The following is an 18,767-nucleotide window of genomic DNA, read 5'->3' on the forward strand; positions in this document are numbered from 1 at the left end:
CTTAGAAAATTTCAAGTTATTTTGATGTAACATTTTTCAGTTTTGGTTGGAAAATTCTCTCTGACCGGGAAAATTCGAAAAAAAAAATCGAAAATAGAGCTCCGCTGAAACAAGAATAACTTCGAGGTTTTTGGATGGAAAATTTTCATTTTTGGGATTTTTCAAGATGTAAGATTGATGTATCCACTTTAAAAATCGAAATCGCGATTCATGATACAGGGGGTGAAAAAATCGCTTTCAAAGTTAGGGATGACAAAATCGTGATAAATCAATTTTTTCAAATTAGAACCCCATTTTTTTATGGCAGATATTGAATCTACGTTAAAAAATAATGTGAGTGTATGCATCACACCCTTGCCCTAAAGTTGATATTTTCTGAGTTATTCAAAAAAAACTGTTTTTCGTCTTGAATTTTCAGCTATTTCTTTTCCCTTCACGCCAAAAAGATGAAATTTTCAGGAACTATTACTTAAACCATGTTTCAGATTTTGCTACCCTTATATGCAAGAGAAAAAAGTTACAGGTTGTTCCTAAATAGATGGCGAATTTTGATTCGAATTTGTATTGGTAAACTCTTTATTTCAACTAATCGGCCATCGGTTTTCTCTCCAGTGATAAATAAATAATTCCTTATGAACCATATGCAAAAACTTACCATGTTTTACATTCTTTTTTTTTAATGATAGATATCATTAATTACATCTGCCAAATTCCTCTTTATTCAGTAGCATTTTGTGTTTACTATTAATTTGGTGATAATTCGTATTAAGTTATGAAATCACTATGCCTAATTTTACCAATGAAGATTATTTAAATCTCATTCTACTTCATGGAGAATGTAATAAAGTTGTAGATAGAACGATTCGACTGTTCATTGAGAGGTTTCCTGACCGATCCAGACCAACGAGAGATACCATTAACAGAACCATGACAAACTTGAGAAATGTCGAATCTTTCGTTAAGAAAACTATACACAGAGAAAAAAGTGTAGTAGAAGATGAGAACAACGAAATTACAGTTGTTGCAAATTAGGGTAGTAAAATCTAAAACATGGTTTAAGTAACAGTTCCTGAAAATTTCATCTTTTTGGCGTGAAGGAAAAAGAAATAGCTGAAAATTCAAGACGAAAAACAGTTTTTTGTGAATAACTCAGAAAATATCCACTTTAGGGCAAGGGTGTGATGCATACACTCACATTATTTTCTAACGTAGATTCAATATCTGCCATAAAAAAATGGGGTTCTAACTTGAAAAAATTGATTTTTCACGATTTTGTCATCCCTAACTTTGAAAGCGATTTTTTCACCCCCTGTATCATGAATCGCGATTTCGATTTTTAAAGTGGATACATCAATCTTACATCTTGAAAAATCCCAAAAATGAAAATTTTCCATCCAAAAACCTCGAAGTTATTCTTGTTTCAGCGGAGCTCTATTTTCGATTTTTTTTTCGAATTTTCCCGCCTAGAGAGAATTTTCCAACCAAAACTGAAAAATGTTACATCAAAATAACTTGAAATTTTCTAAGGAATCTATTTCTGCAATAAAAAAATGGTGTTCCAATTTGAAAAACGGAAGTTGACGTAATTTCCGGAAAAACCGGAGGTGCTCATGCCTTGAAAATATTTTACATTTTATCAGCATCGTGAAATATTTGTAAGTGCTGAATTTCATGAAAATACGTTCAGTAGTTTTCCGTATAAATATGGGTGAGGTTCCTCGTGAAAGACTCTGTATATACTTCTATTCTTTGTCAAGTACTTTTTTGAGATCTCTCTGAGTAAGGTCGGTGCAGATTTTTGTTCCATGAAACCAAAGTCCACATGTTCCCATACATTTTACCCTATCGTATTTCCTTCCTAGTGGTTTTTACATCCTTGGCATGATAATTTTTTGTTTTTTGAAGGCATTTCTCACGATTGATTGCAATTGACATTAGGTGACCGCTTGAAGACTTTCTTGTAATTGTAAAATAAAATTTCAAGTAAGGAATAAAATATAAGACACAGGAATTACCAAACTTCACTCTACTGTGGCCAGACAGAGAGTCTTTAGTGACAAACACAGGAGGCGAGAAACAAGAAACACAAATGGAGAAAACAGAGGAATATTTCAGTGGAATTTTTCAGCGACCCCTGTACAAGAAACTGTATTATTCATTTTTATTTTACAAGGATCCGCGAATCCAAGTTTATCTTCGCTAACATATGCCGATAAGAGCAAACACTGATAGTCGGAGAATGAATGAATCACAACACGAAACAAATTAATTAATATTTGTCTCGGCCCGAATCCGCTTCAACAACCATACAGAGCAAAAGGAAAATTTCTGACCTTTCAATATGCGCAGAGTAGAGCAATATTTTGAAAATATTCCCACTAAATTAGCAATAATTCAAAGAGCACAATATTCGACTGTGTTGACACGTTGAACACCATATGTTATGTTATTATTAGAAATGACAGGTCGACAGGTGTAAGATTTTATTTCGTTCCTGCTTGATTTAACCACAAAATCCTATCTAGATACATAATAAAACTAATCTGATCTACAGGGTGTGGCGTAATTAATGGATAATCCTGTACTGGCGAATAGGGGAGGTCATGGCCGACCAGAAAATGTAAAGTTATGTTCAGTAAAAATATCATAGTTTTCGAGATATCGGACAATTTCATTTTTTTCTAAAAAGTACAAACATGAGGATTTTCCTACTTTTTTTTCTAAATTAAGCAAGATGGGAGGAATTTGGTAGTTTATCTCATAGTACAGCTATCTGAGAGTAAAATAAAAAACAATGCCCAAAGACATAACAAGATTTGTGATCACATCATTGAAATTAGTGAATAAAGGTGCACTTTTTAAAAAAAAATGAAATTGTCCGATATCTCGAAAACTATGATATTTTTATTGAACATAACTTTACATTTTCTGGTCGGCCATGACCTCTCATATTCGCCAGTACAGAATTATCCATTAATTACGCCACACCATGTATACAACTGCGCGCTAAATTCATACTAATAATAATAATAATCTTTATTTCAAAGCACTCTACATTAAAAACATAAAGATAAATGAAACAGTGTCAAAAAATACATGTTCTTAGTTATCTACACCATAATCTTTTAGCGAATATGGTTCCATATCAACCAAGATTCTGTGAAGTTCCTTTTTGAATAGTTTGTGATTTTCTATTGTTGTATATTGGGTGGTAAATTATTGTAGTTTTATGCATCTATATTCCAATTGTTTCTGTGAGGTTGTCAATCTACATTTTGGATATTTATATTCTTGTGTTCTTGTCTCGTTTCTTGAATTACTGTACTTGTATTGGCTGAATAGTTCTATGTTTTTATGAAAAAATAAAAGACATTCTTGAATATAGATGGTGTATATCGTTAGGATTTTATTTCTTCGGAAGATTCCTCTGCATGTTTCATGGAACTTCATATTATATAATATCCTCACTGCTTTTTTTTGTAGAACCATAGAAACACAAGCCAAACCGAATTCTCGATTCTATAGTTGCATGGTATACTGTTTTCAATGCACTTCTACTCAGATATCTTGATGTTATTCTGAAGGCATATACTGATGATCCTAGCTTTCCCTCCAGGTTTGCTATGTCATATTTCCAGTTCAATTCTTCATCAATGTGGACTCCTAAGAATTTAGAAAATGGTGTTAATTTTGACTCTCTACTACCAATCATTATTTTTTCTGGGCTTTCTATAACAGAGTTCGTAGGACTAAATAGGGTTATTTTTGTTTTGGTCTTATTCAGAATCAAGTTGTTATCTTTCAGCCATTCCTCAGTATGCATCATTATTGTATTGATTAACTTTTTTAGATCAGGCCATAGAGACTGCACTGCCAGAAGGTTAGTATCATCTCAAAATGAACCTCAACCACTCTACTTATTTCCCATGCTACTTTTGTACCGAAATCCTTTATGTACACAAGGTAGAATAGAGGCCCAGCTATACTTCCTTACGGTATTCCCAATTTCAACTGTAGTTGATCAGATCTTATAATAATTCCATCAATGTTTATTTTCACCAACTGGGTTCTATCTCCAAAGTATGACCTAACCCAATCAAGTGCAATTGCTCGTATTCCATAGCGCTCTGGGTTTTCAAATAAAATTTCAGGATCCAGACAGTCATAGGCCTTGGAGAGGTCAAGGAACAAGCCACATGCCAAATCCCCATCCTCAAATGCATCTACAATTCTCTTTAAAAACTGATATATAGCTGTCTGGACAGATCTCCCTTTCAGACAGCCATGTTGACTTGTACTGAAAAAAATTTTACCTATAAAAAACTCCATTATTTTGCAATAAGCAATATGCAAGCTTAAATAATTTTGAAAAGGATGGCAACAGGCTTAAAGGTCTATAATTCGCATAATCATCAGGGTCTCCAGTCTTGTATGTTGGTATAACCTCTGCTATCTTCAGTTTCATGGGGAACATTCCTGATTTTTATTTACTAATTGCTTCACTGATAATTCTTGGGGGAGGCAGAGGTGGGCCACGGCCTTCTCTGAGATTTTGATTGCCTCATTTTTCAGCACAACACCCTCAATATAACTTTATCAATCCAAAGAGCAAGGACAAAAGGAAAGTAATGGATTCACAACAATTTTCCGGTTTTCAATGACAATCGAGGACGCCTTATCGTTTTTCAATAATTTTCATTTTGCCCCCCCTGAGAAAAATTTCTGCGGGCGCCCATGATTTTCGATAACAATGGTCGTATCTCAATTTGAAAAGAGGCTTTTTGAAGCCTCATTTAATTTTAATTAAATTCGATCGAATGTAACAAGAAAACCGCTCCATGGGATTGCATTGGAATTCTCTGGGATTTTTGTGGTGATATTGAACTGTAACACGCACACTCAACATTGATGGTTTTTTCGATATTTTGAATTCAGCGCTTGATTATACAAAAAGCCTCCAAAAGCCCTTTTTTTCAAATTAATGTAGAGAACGCAGAAATTTTTTTTCCGAAAATACCATAGCTACTTCTTATAGAGAATTCATTCAAGATTTCAAAACATCCCCTAAATTTTCTGTGCAAACATTGATTTGTGAGATATTGATGGTTAAAGACAAAAAGGTCCTTTTCAATTCAAAGTTCGATATTTCAGAGAGAAATGATCTTATCGAAATTTTAAAAAAAGGATATTGAAGCTGAATGAACAAGTTATCTCATCCATATCATATAGTGGTTAAGTTGGAAAAAAAATTCCATGTCTTACCAGGCGCGGATCCACGGGGGGGGAACTGGGGGAACGTTCCCCCCCAAATGGCCCGGGCACCTCTTAAATTTTGCCGGCCCTTCTAGAATTTGACATACTAAGGCTCAAATAATTACAAGATCAGCAAAAATTTGGCGCAATTTCTGAAACAAAGATGTTGAAAGTTCGGATACGGAATGGAAATGCAATAAGGTTAGAAATAATATGAATATGGACCAATATAAAGGTTCAAACGTTCCGCAATAAACACGTTCAAAGAGTCCAAGAGTTTTTTTGCGCTTCATAAATCTTGTCGGTATCTCTTTGACAAACCATCAATTTTTGTGTGAAGTGTGGCTTCTTTGATGGGTATAGATCTTCAGGCGTTATCTCTGATATTTCAACAATTGTTTTTAATTTCAATTCACCAATCAGAATTATGAACCCCAAGAAGAGGGAAAGGGAAAAATATATGAATACTAGGAGTGTAGACGACCAGAATAAGCAGTTGTTTTCTATTTATTAATTTGTATATTGTGAAATTTTTTTGTGACCCCAAAATATAATTGTTGTATTGTACTAGGACAAATTTAGTCTCAACAAGTCTTTGATGTTCTTATTTTTGTTCACCTGCCCAATATATATAAACCTCTGTTTGTATAATGGTAAAGATCAAAATATTTCATTGGTATTCCACTAATGTTAAATGAATATAATTTGAGTACGCATTCTACCAATGCAACAATTTTTGACATGGTGCTGTAGTAACATCTGGAATCGAACAAATTTTTATTATAAATATACCTCAAACTTTGGCTTTTCGAATTTCAAATCACGTTGAATCCAAATCTGCAATAAAAAATTAGTTAATCCGCCTTACGCAAGCCTTTTAGTCCGTCGAGAGAGGAGGGGGCGAGTGTGATTTTCCCCGGGGCCATGATTCTTGGCAGCCTGTAATTTTCAGAATTCCGTCAACAAAACAATTCCTGAGTGAATTTTTTTTTTAATCTTGTAATCTATTTTTTTGTGATGATTATACCAGTTTATCAAATCTTTCTTCATCTTCGCTACAGGTGCGGTAAATAAGTATCAAAACTTATAATAAAATTTATTCATCATAGCTTACTAACTGGATCTTCGTTATAAGTTGGATTTTTCTGAGTATTAGCATAGTATATCCTTATACTATGGTATTAGGTAGGTACCCTAAATCCTATCGACCCATATGCCTCACCTCCTTTCTCCTGAAGACCATGGAGAAAATAATTGACAACAACATACGAGGCAGTGTAAAACTCCACAGCAAACAGTTTGCTTATAGGGCGGGCAGATCTACTGTAGACGCCCTTCATCATCTTCTTAGAGAGGTGGAAGGCACCCTCAACGCAAAGGAGATTCTGCTTGCAATGTTCGGTGATATCGGAGGGGCCTTTGACAATACCCTACATACCTCCATATGCAATGCAGCCAAAAGGAAAGGGATAGAACCCTCCACTGTTAAGTGGATATCAGCTATGTTGAAAGGACGAACCGTTACAGCCTATCTGGGAGAAACCGAAGTGACTGTGCTGACGTGCAGGGGATGCCCTCAGGGAGGGGTTCTATCACCCCTGCTGTGGAGCTTGGTCATGGATGGCCTCTTGGAGAGGGCTTACAACAGGCGGATTTAACGTCCAGGCTTACGCCGACGACATAGTGGTGACGGTTAGAGGCAAGCATGTGGGCCCAATATACTTATTGGGCCGAATGCAACTTGCTCTCAAAACTATTGAAAATTGGTGCGGGGAAGAGGGGCTTACTGTCAACCCCTCGAAAACATCAATAATCCCGTTCACTAGAAGAAGGAATCTCGACCTCAGAGCTCTGGTCTTAAATGGTCAGACTCTGCACTTCTCTAGTGAGTGTAAATATCTAGGTGTTATCCTGGACAGTAAACTGAACTGGGGGAAACATATAGATAAGACTCTTTCCAGAGCCACGGCGGCTATGTGGGCATGCAAAAGACTCTTTGGAAAGAGATGGGGAGTGAAACCGAAAATGGTACTGTGGTTATACACAGCGGTGGTACGCCGTATTGTCACCTATGCATCTCTAGCATGGTGGACAAAAACCGAGGAGGTCACCACACGCATCAGGTTGCAGAAAATGCAAAGGCTGGCGTGCATTGGTGTCACAGGAGCTATGCGCACAGCTCCTACGGCAGCGCTGAAGGTCATACTAGACTTGCCTCCCTTACACCTACATGTAAGGAAATGTAGCCTGCTCGAAGCAATAAGGATTTCCCATAACGGAAAGCTCCTTCCTGGGAACTGGGTTGGACATATGAGGATACTGAATCAACTAGATTCAAACCTCCTCGTAAAACCATCAGATATTATGCCAACCACCTACGATTTTGAAACGCCCTTTGAAACGGTTATAAATGACCGTCATAGTGCAATAAGTTTCATAAATCGTCTAGACAAAAAGTCATCCATATGGTTTACAGATGGATCAAAAACAGAGAGGGGCACCGGCATTGGGATATATGGACCTAGACTGAGGATCTCTAAAGCCCTGGGAAGTGAGCCCTCGATTCTACAAGCCGAGATAATGGCTGTTTATGTATGCGCCCAGGAGTGTCTCAAAATGAACCTCAAAGGGGCGCATATCTACATCACCACGGACAGCCAAGCCACGCTGAGATCCCTGGAATCGTGCTGTCAGGGGTCTCTGCTGACTTGGGAGTGCCGTAACACCATAAAGCAACTGGCCAGAGGAAATAAGGTGACTCTACTATGGGTACCAGGGCACTGTGGTGTTGAAGGAAATGAGAGAGCGGACGAGCTTGCAAAAAGTGCATCTAGGTTAAGACCTGCTGGACCTGAGCCTTTCTGTGGGATAGGAAAAGACCAATACAAAGCTGCGGTCCAGCTATGGGAGTTGAACAGTAGGACAATCCACTGGACTAACACTCCTAGACTTGCTCAGGCAAAGAAATTCGTGAAGATTTCACCTACTTACACCAGAAAACTCCTGAAGCTGTCACGAGCGGAGCTTCGGGTGATGGTGGGACTGCTGACGGGGCACTGTCGGTACAAACATCATTTGTACCGTATGGGTAAGTCAGCAGACGAGATTTGCAGGCTCTGTGGATCGGAAGTAGAAACTTCTGAACACTTGATATGCAAGTGTCCAGAGCTGGCTGGCCTAAGAACCATTCACATGGGCAAACCGGTCCTGGATACCAAAGAGGTAATGGCCAAGGCCCCTAGGGAGGTTGTCAATTTTATTAACGTCGTTGACGACCTCCCTGGGTTTCTATGAATGAGTAGGGTAGTGAACAAAAGATCTGCATGGTCGCAGTTCCCGGAAGGCTCACCGAAGCAAAACGACCCCGGTTCAAATAATAATAATAATAATAATTAGGTAGGTACTAGAGAATAGTTTGAAATTTTTTTCTAGAAATCAGTAGCAGATAGGACAGAACTACAAGAAACCAAAAAGTGTAGTACTCGATCAAAGTTTCTTTTAACATTTTTCTAAACTACCTGTAGTCTTCCAAAAAAAATGAACTATTTTCTTGACAGGGTTGAAGGTCAGGTTGTTGTAACAAAAATCTATAGTTCATCATCAAAAAAGGTCTCAAACCAATAAGTCATTCCAAAATAAAGTTCTGGAGGAAAAGAGCGGGCAGTGCGGGCACTGTTCCATAAAAACTATCACCCTGTAGATTTGTATTCAAAATTAATACTCGATCACATGATGAAAACTTTAAATTAGAATATCTATGCCAAATTCAAGTTGAATATCTTGTAAAGCACAGGTGCTATGAGAAAAAACTTGAAAAAATCAAACTCCAACACCCTGTATCTGGAAAACAAAGAGTGAACTTAGTGTCATTTTGAAGAAAAAAGTGGTCCATTTTGAAGTGAAAGCTTGTATCTTTCTATGATTAAATTTAAATGACATAATCTACTGAACACAAGTGACATAGAAAATGTCAAAAAACTAATACACTTTGTTACTTTATACACTGTGTCCGTAAAGTATGGAACAAATTCATTTTTAGCTAAACAGACCATTTTAAGAAATAATCGTGAAACACGTCGATTTTTTATTTTAATTTACCGTATTTTAAAATGATAATCTAATATACAGGGTGAATTACTTTCGAGTAATCACGTCACCGTCATTCATTTTAAATGGAACACCCCCATTTTGTCTCAATTTTCCGATTACTTTATCTGAGCTGATTCCAAAAATGTATCACATGTTGATTCCAATTGGTCCTGTACCAATTGAAATCAATATGTGATACAGTTTTGGAATACAAAACATATGTATTTTTGTCCATCCTGTACCAATTGGAATCAAAATGTGATACATTTTTGGAATCAGCTCAGCTAGAGTAATCGGAAAATTGAGACAAAATGGGGGTGTTCCATTTGAAAAAAATGACGGTGACGTCATAACTCGAAAGTAATTAACGCTGTATATTAGATTATTATTTTAAAATACAGTAAATTGAAATAAAAAATTGACGTGTTTCACGATTATTTCTTAAAATGGTCTGTTTTTAGCTAAAAATGAATTTGTTCCATACTTTACGGACACAGTGTATAATTTGAAAATACAAGTAAATGTATGGGGACATTTTTTATTCTATTCATTTCATCTTCAATACATTTTTTGAAAACTCATATTAATGAACGGCAAAAAAAATGACGTCCCAAAATGGCGGAAGTACCGAAAAGTTCCCCCCCCAAAAGTGGGTCCTGGATCCGCGCCTGTGTCTTACTGCGTTCGGTATATGTCACACCGTTCGCACCATTCCCACCGTAAGCTCCCTAAGCGTTCGGAAAATCACACCTTTCGCACCGTCTGCACTTTTCTGCGTTCGGTAAATGTCAACCGACAGCACCGGTGCTTAACCTTTCGCACCGCCTAGGTGAAAAGGGTGCGAACCGTGGACCATAGATTACAATAATTTTAACATAAAAATGAAGAAAAGAAGTACGCCAAATTCTGTGGGATTGGAATTTTTTATTTCAAGAGGATATATTGAACACAAATGAGTTTTATATTCAGGACAATACAAATGAAAATTGGAGGCTTCACAATAAGAAATAAATTTATTTTTATAGAGGAGACTAAACCGGGCATTACAAATAAATATTACAATTGATGCCTTTTTGATTATATGAATTTTCTCTTGAAATCCGGTAGATCGTATTAAGCTTTGAACCTAAAAATTAGAAATTGAGGATTGGTTTGAAAATAGGAACATGCATTGGTTGTCTTTGAACATCATGCACGAATCTGAGAATTTAGGAAATACAATATCCATGAATTATAAGCTTATTATGCAAAATCTCTTTATATATTTAGAGTTTTTTCTTATGTTTGTATATGTTAAAGGCATTTAGAAAACAAATATTATTATTAAAAATAAAGGTTTATTTTACGAAGTACATAATGGTATCTCAGCGAAGAAATCTTTCATCCATTTTCAAAGAAAAGATTATAAAATTCCTTTTACTCTCTTCTAATTGGTTCCCTGATTGATGATATATATTTTCGATGTCTATAAAATTTCCAACTTTTTCATTAAGTGGTTCATCAACAATATCCTCAGGATTATCTCCTTTCAACTCTTTCAAGATGAATAGAATACATCCTGATATCACGAGGAGCAAATTAGATCTAGTCGGGCCGTCTCCAATAATTTCAATCGACGAAATTGCTTTTTTTCTTTTCACAAAACACATTCAAATATTCTTCGATATCAGCTCCGTTAGCTCCGTCATCGTTCGGCAAATCAAGAACGCAGCTATCGCTCCGTGGTCACGTGATCTATCAACCGTTTACACCTTACACCGCATGCTCCGCACCGGTGGGCATATACCGAACGCAGTATCTGTAGGCCAAAAATAAAACCTGAAAAAATTTCGCAGAAATTTTAGACACTGTATTCATTAGGATTGAGCGGTACACGTTGCTTGAAAACTCAAAATGAGATCTGTAAACTATAAACCTCAGCTTCAAAAAGCATCTTTTCAAATTGAGATACGACCATTGTTATCGAAAATACAGCCATTTGAAAAACCGCTAAAAATTTCGAATTTCATTTTGATCCTTTGATTTATTTCACTAGTATATATGCAATCACATCATCCTGCGAATCAGCTTCATGTACTCGAGAAATAAACAACCACATTTTTTTTCTTTGTTATAGGACTTGTTTGACCTGAAAGTTATATTATTTGTCTCTCCAGTTCCCAATTTTTCTTTTTTCAGCCTGCTCGATTTGTATTTCACCAATTTAAATTCATCTTCATTTGTGTTTACTTCTTGTTGTTGGTTATGTTCATGTTTACTTCGATTCAATTTTGAAGTTTGTATTTCAGAATCAGATGTTCCCTTTATTGTTATGTTTCAAATATGGCAGAGAGTAGTATAGACGGAAGCGAAGTGCTCTGCAAGTATTGCCGTAAAACAGTAGTTAGATCATTAAAATATTCAAGTTGTGAAGGTGCATATCGTGTTCAATGCGTTCAAAAGGCGTAAAAATAATTAGTGATACGTCAATAGTTTGTTGTGAAAATCGAAAAGAATCCGACAAATCATCGGAAAGTGAACATGGTGAAAGTACCAATGAAATCAACGCGAGAAGAAATAAAATTTGCGTGAACAGTGACACAACGCAACAAGAGTTATTAATTAAAATTCTTGCTGAATTGGAGGATAAATTTGATCTATCAAGTGAAAATCATATGTTATTAAGATTCAAAATTTCTACATTAGAGAATGTAATCGCCCAACGTGATAACAAAATCCAACTCGAAAAAAGAATGAACATTCTAGAAAGAAACGGTGAGTCACATCAGGAACAAACTAACCCAGATGTTGTGAAGAATAGTAAGAAATCCATAATCGATCTTAAACATGTTAAATCGTCGATATCTGGTGATTCCAACAAAAACAATGGTACTTTGAATCCTGTTCAAACAAAATCGGGTGGAAAAATACAAAACAAGAAATTAGCTCATTCAAAAAAAATACAGAGGGATAAAATGATTGAAATAGTTAATCTCACCAACAGAGCTTTGCCAAAGCATTGTGCTTAGTGCTTTCGAAAGCACTTGAAGCCTTTTTGTGCTCCCGAGCACTTTTCAAAATCGGTGCTTAGTGCTTAGTAATCGAAGCACTTTGACAAAAGGCTTAGTGCTTAGTAATCCCGGAAGTGCTCCCGAGCACTGAAGTGCTCGCGATTACTTTTGCGGATTACTAAGCACTAAGCACTTCCGAATTTTTGTTAGAACACGAATATGCGCCGACGCCTTGATGATCGTTTCTCATAATATGATTAGTCTTCGATCGTGTATTGAAATTCAATAGGTACACAATAAAGATCTAACGCTGGCTCTTTTGTGTTAATTCAGTGTGCATTTATATATCAAATAAGTTTAATTTGATAAAAATCAATTCATTTGTTAGGCAGAAGGAGAATAGGAAATTGAATTTTCAATCATATCCCAGGATATTTCTTATAAAATAAAGTATAAACAGTACTATTATGATATTTTGAAATTGAACATTTCAATACTAATCTTATAGGTTAATGAGAAAATTATTACAATTACCATCCCCATTTTTTCAACAATAAGAATTTTAATATTTGCATGATTGAAGGAAGTCTAACAAAGTTCGATCATTAGTACTTGGCCAGAATGTAAACGATAAAATTGAATAATTTCCTGAAAATATGAATGCTTTGTGTCGATAATTGTCACAAATCACAATTCCTTTTTCCTAATCATACCTCTATTTTTTATGCTTGCGTTGTGAAATAAGACTTTTTCTAAACTTCCGATTTTGTGATTCCAAAAATGATATATTTGATTATTCATGGAGGCTAGATATTAACTTCTTGCTATTATATTGTTATTTCACGAAATAAAGTCCGAAAATATTTCTGTGATGTGTTTACATAAAAATAAATATATAATCTGAATTATTTTTTACAGTGTTTAACATGATATTTCGAACAACCTTAATGAAATACTAAATTGGACATAATGAACTTTACGGTTATATTGGACATTTGCCGCCTGGAATTTCCAAACTATTCGAAGAAATTCAATAATAGGCATGAGTTTACATCTGCTTGTTCATTATAAAATTTCTTCAATAGTTTGGAAATCCCAGGCGTGGTGAACACCTTTAAAATTTATTTGGACCTTTTTAATATTTATGTTTTTTCAGGCAATGCTCATATTTTTGTCACTTATTTAAGGTCTGTTTTGTCAATCGAAATATATGTATTCTGATTATGTCACAGTGTTGGCGAAACAATTGTCACAAACATTAAGAGATTTGTGGAAATCACTTCGTTTTATTATTTTATTACTCCGAAAAATTTCCATTTAGGCGAGTTTCTATCTTCAGAATTGATTACGGCTGTCCGCTGTTACTGTCGGCACGACCCGAGGGTAGACCCGGGTGAACACATTTTTTAGAATTTTTTTTATCTGAAATTTTTTCCGTGAATCGAACCAGATTATTCAGCCACTTCAATTTGTCTATGAAATTTCAGATAAAGACCACGTCAAACCGAGGGAGAATGTAGATCAAAGGATAACCCACCTGCTATGACAAAATTTGCATTATAAAAGTCTTACCGTTTTCGAAATAATTTTTTTTTTTTTTTAAATAATGAATTTTTGCCCCTTTCAATAGTTTTGTCCTTACGGTTGGTACAATTTTACATCTTTTTGGTTAATTTTTTCAGTAAAATATTGCTGAGGAATGATTTTAACGTTTACGTTAAAAACATCCTCCGAACATTTTGAAGGGGGGCTATGAGAAATATTTTTATTGGAAATTTTGGTAGTGGATTATTTTGTTCATGAAGTTTAGCCCATCATAGTGGAAAAAAAATGTACCGAGCTACTGCTGCACGTTGCACCAATAACTTGTCTATTTTATAGTGATTTCAAAGAGGTATCACACGAGTCATTTGTTATTCAAAGAAAAAAGATATGGCTGTTTTTATCCAAATGGGTACGTTTCTGACAAAATTAAGTTTGTCAATTCTGTTAAGAAATCTTCGATATTGCATTACTTAGTCAACAATGGCAATTGTTCACGTGCAAAAATATTACTCGCATAATTTTCACCTCAACGAAATTCAATTTTGCCGGCAAATTTTGCGAAAACATCATGGAGATCCAGATTTTTTCAATAAGATCATTTGGAGCGAAGAGTCTCCCTGTACCAAGGATGTGTACATGAAGACCTAAATCCTCTGGACTTTTAATATTGGGGCTGCCTAAAAGACAACGTATACGCAACACCCATACGTGATGAAGCCGAATTGCGGATGCGTTCTCTCAATTCGGCTTCATCACGCAAGGGTGTTGCGTATACTTTGTCTTTTAGGCAGCCCCAAGAATAAAAGTCCATAGGATTTAGGTCAGGTGAACGAGGAGGCCACAAAATTTCACCTTCTCTTCCAATCCACCGGTGAGGATAAGTTCTATTTAAATGAGCGATAACTTCGAGTCTGTAATGTGTTGGGCATCCATCATGTTGAAACTACAGACTACGTCGCAGCGCCAGTGGCACATCTTCCAATAAAATGGGCAGCTGGTTGGTTGAAAATTCCAAATAATTGTTTGCGTTCAGTGATGGCGGCGGTTCGATCGGGCCCAAAATTGCACCATTAAATATTCCAGTCCATAAATTGATCTTGAATCGATATTGTGATCTATCTTCTCTCACCTCGTGTGGATTTATGATATTCCAGCCATGCAAATTGTGGAGATTCATGTACCCATCCTTGGTACAGGAAGACTCGTCGCTCCTAATGATCTTATTAAAAAAATCTGGATCTGCTGATGTTTTCGCAAAATTTGCCGGCAAAATTGAATTTCGTTGAGGTGAATAATTATGCGAGTAATATTTTCGCACGTAAACAATTGCCATTGTTCACTAAGTAATGCAATATCGAAGATTCCTTAACAGAATTGACAAACTTGATTTTGTCAGAAACGTACCCATTTGGATAAAAACAGCCATATCTTTTTTCTTTGAATAACAAATGACTTGTGTGATACCTCTTCGAAATCACTATAAAATAGACAATTTATTGGTGTAATGTGCAGCAGTAGCTCGGTACCTTATTTTTTCCACTACGATGGGCTAAACTTCATGAACAAAATAATCCACTACCAAAATTTCCAATAAAAATATTTCTCATAGCCCCCCTTTAAAATGTTCGGAGGATGTTTTGAATGTAAACGTTAAAATCATTCCTCAGCAATATTTTACTGAAAAAATTAACCAAAAAGATGTAAAATTGTACCAACCGTAAGGACAAAATTCATTAATTTAAAAAAAAAAAATCTCGAAAACGGTAAGACTTTTATAATGGGAATTTTGTCATAGCAGGTGGGTTATCCTTTGATCTACATTCTCCCTCGGTTTGACGTGATCTTTACGGGACACCCTGTATATCATATATTTTTTTCCGGCGACTAGAATACGAGATGTAAGAGAATGGTATATTTTCAATCGAATATTATACACCATCTGTTTTTAATAGGATACCCTTTGTAGATTCATCCTTTGTAGTTGTTCTCAACCGAAAGCTACCAAAGAAGTTTTATGATTTTATTATGTTTACGTACTTTCTTCTAGAATCGCGTAGAATCTCAAAGAACAATGAATTGATTCATCGAAACAGGCTAGGCATCCCAATTCCCAATCGTCTCGATCAGATTTATAAAACTACGAAAATCTACCAACTGATTTCTTCCTACTAAAAATTTCATGGAAATGCGAAAAAACTACTGAAAGGTAGATTTCTACTAAATCTGGTCACACTGCTTTGAAAATAAAAATCCGATGCTGATAAGGCACGTCTGCAAAATATGTTTTATTTTATTTTGCTATCATAAAAAATATTTAATTTTGTTGGAGAATCATAAGAATAAAATGTTGACTTATTATATCTTATGAATTGAAATAAGTTCTTTCATTTTTATTATCCAATCCATACAGGCTGTTCCAACATTGATGCGATGCTCTATTACAGTTAAGGGCTGATATTTTCGAATATTTTTCGACGAAGTAACTAGAGGTTCTATTAGATTAGAGCTCCATTATCTAATTGTTTGGACATATACAGGGTGTACCAAAAAAGTGTACCTCGATTAATGAACAAATATTTTTTCATGGAACACCTTTTTTTTCATTGAATTTTCAGATTGCACAGAATAAATTAACATAAGTTGGTTCTCTCAAAATTTACCGTTTTTGAAATATTTCGATTTTTTACAAAGTGAAGAGGCTTTGGAAGATCCTGATCACTTCGAAATGATTGAATTTATTGAAAACGAGTCAATTAATTGACGACTCATTCAAACGTTATTATCGGGCTTATTCTAGATGGCATAGCCTGCATTTTTTTTCCATTCAGGTAGCAAATTTTAGTATCTTTGAAAAGTTGTCTCCTGAATGACATAATAAATTATAGGGTGTACCAGTTGAAATAGCCCGATATTAACTTTTGAATGAGTTATCAATGAATTCTATCATTTTAACATCCAGTAGAGTTCTCAATGTTTTTTTTTCGAAATCTCATTCAAATAAATTCATTTACTTTCACCATGGAAGAATCCTAATGGAATTTTTTTTCACGTATCAATTTTTCGAACCTCAAACATGTTTATTATTAACATTCAAATTTTCGCTGTCACTTACCTAACTGTAATTGTAAATAATACTATATTTATTTTATGGACTATTGGAAAACGTGATACTAAAATAATCAAATTTTGAGATTTTATTCTTCACGACCTCTATACCTGTTTCCGCCAGAGCATGCAATCGCTGGCAAAAATGTACAAGATACCGAATAAAAGATAACAAAATACAAAATTTTTTGAACATGATTGTTCGAGTTACTAGATACGAGATACCTTTCGACATTGAATCTGAAATACTAATAAAAAAATACGTTTTCGGAAATTTTTCAAACATCATTTTATTTAATGATCCATATAATGTGTCCGTATGTTCAAAATGTAAGATGCCGAATAAGAAAGCAATAATTTCAAGATAATATTTTTCTGAAACGTTCTCATACTTTACCTCCTTCGCCCGGAACTTTCAATTGCCTTTAAGGAAATTTTTCTTAATTAAACACTGAATCAGGGCCCGCTCTGGAGGTTAGCTAATTGGCATATTGCCGGGGCGGCAAATATTGGGGGCGGCATTTTTAATTTTTTTTCAGAAATCCGAATTCCAAAAAGAATGTGTTGAATATTTCTTTTTAATTTCAAAGAATTTCAGACATGATTTTTTATCGAATTAACTATTTTTGGGGGTGGGCGCATTCGAAATTGAAATGATGGTTCATCCGTATCCTCCGATTGTTACACACTATCATCTTAAACAAAAAACAAAATGTTCAAGCGCTTTATAAAGTCGGAACTCAGCCGAAGAACCTGAAACCGCAGAGCCTATTCTAGAGAGGCGGAAATAGGGTAAATGCACTGGTTCTCGACCAGTTAACAGAAACATCGATTTCGAGCACGAATTTTTCACACATAAACTTTTAATGGTGTTGGTGTTCATCGATTCTTTGGCAAGTTTTAAATGATTTGTCATATAATTTTGAGCGTTCTTTTCGCATTTAACCTTTGAAATGTGGAAACATATAGAAAATCTCTAAAACCTCCTGTTCTCGACCACGCCGCAGAATTCTCGACCATTTTTGTGTTAGTTTTCGACCACTCCTAATAATTGCAGCTCCACTTAAAAATTTTATATAAAACTTAAGAGCGAGTTGAGTGATTAGTACTTACTTTCGTACTGTACTATCGACATCACTACCTATCACTCAAATGGGTTTCAGATGAAGTAAGTAAAAAAAGTCGGAACGTAAAAAAAAATTATTTTGCTAAAGTTTCCACTTTCTATAAATATTTCAAAATTGGAACTCGTACAACATTTTTTGGTTATTTTGCTCTTAATATCTATTTAGGAATTTATGATAAAATAAGATATAAAACACCAACCACCAGTGGTCGAAAATTAAATACAATCCTCGGTACAATCAAATTGGTTCTCGACCGCGAATAAATAAAAGGTAGAAATAAGTGTTTCAAAGTTAATTTGGTGGTCGCAAACTAATATCCAGAAAGTAGATATATAATTTTGGTCGAGAAATAAAAGATACAAATTTTCCAATACCAGTTCGCGACTGCCGAATATTGAACGAAAAAATATACATTTATTTGCTTCTTGATTGAAATACACTCAAAAATATGTCTTATAATTCATATGGAACAAAATATACACACATAATTCTTTTAAAATAAGAAATAATCACTGTTTTCTGGTCATATATCACAAACCACTTTTCTAAGAGAGGACGAGAAAGAACCCTTTTCTATGATGGACGATTATAAACTAATTTTTAGCGCGAAAACTTTGACCTATATCCCTACTATGAAAACTATCTTGGAAGGGTAGAA

At 35.1% G+C, this 18,767-nt stretch overlaps 1 protein-coding gene across 6 annotated transcripts in view; it reads right to left on the reverse strand.

Annotated features, from left to right (window-relative positions):
• Positions 1-18,767, reverse strand: part of LOC123672393 — an 86,631-nt gene that overhangs the window by 48,073 nt on the left and 19,791 nt on the right. The window contains exon 4 of one of the 6 annotated variants that reach the window (XM_045606498.1): positions 2,949-4,297. The exons of 3 other annotated variants lie outside the window; for them this stretch is intronic. In XM_045606498.1, coding sequence (XP_045462454.1) covers positions 3,991-4,297 — 307 coding nt within the window. In that variant the 3' untranslated portion in view covers positions 2,949-3,990. Of the gene's footprint in view, positions 1-2,948; positions 4,298-10,440; positions 10,469-18,767 lie in introns of those variants that run through there. 2 more of the 6 variants (XM_045606496.1, XM_045606502.1) reach the window with 2 other exon arrangements.

This window comes from Harmonia axyridis, chromosome 2, assembly GCF_914767665.1.
Source record: "Harmonia axyridis chromosome 2, icHarAxyr1.1, whole genome shotgun sequence".
Lineage (NCBI taxonomy): Eukaryota > Metazoa > Arthropoda > Insecta > Coleoptera > Coccinellidae > Harmonia > Harmonia axyridis.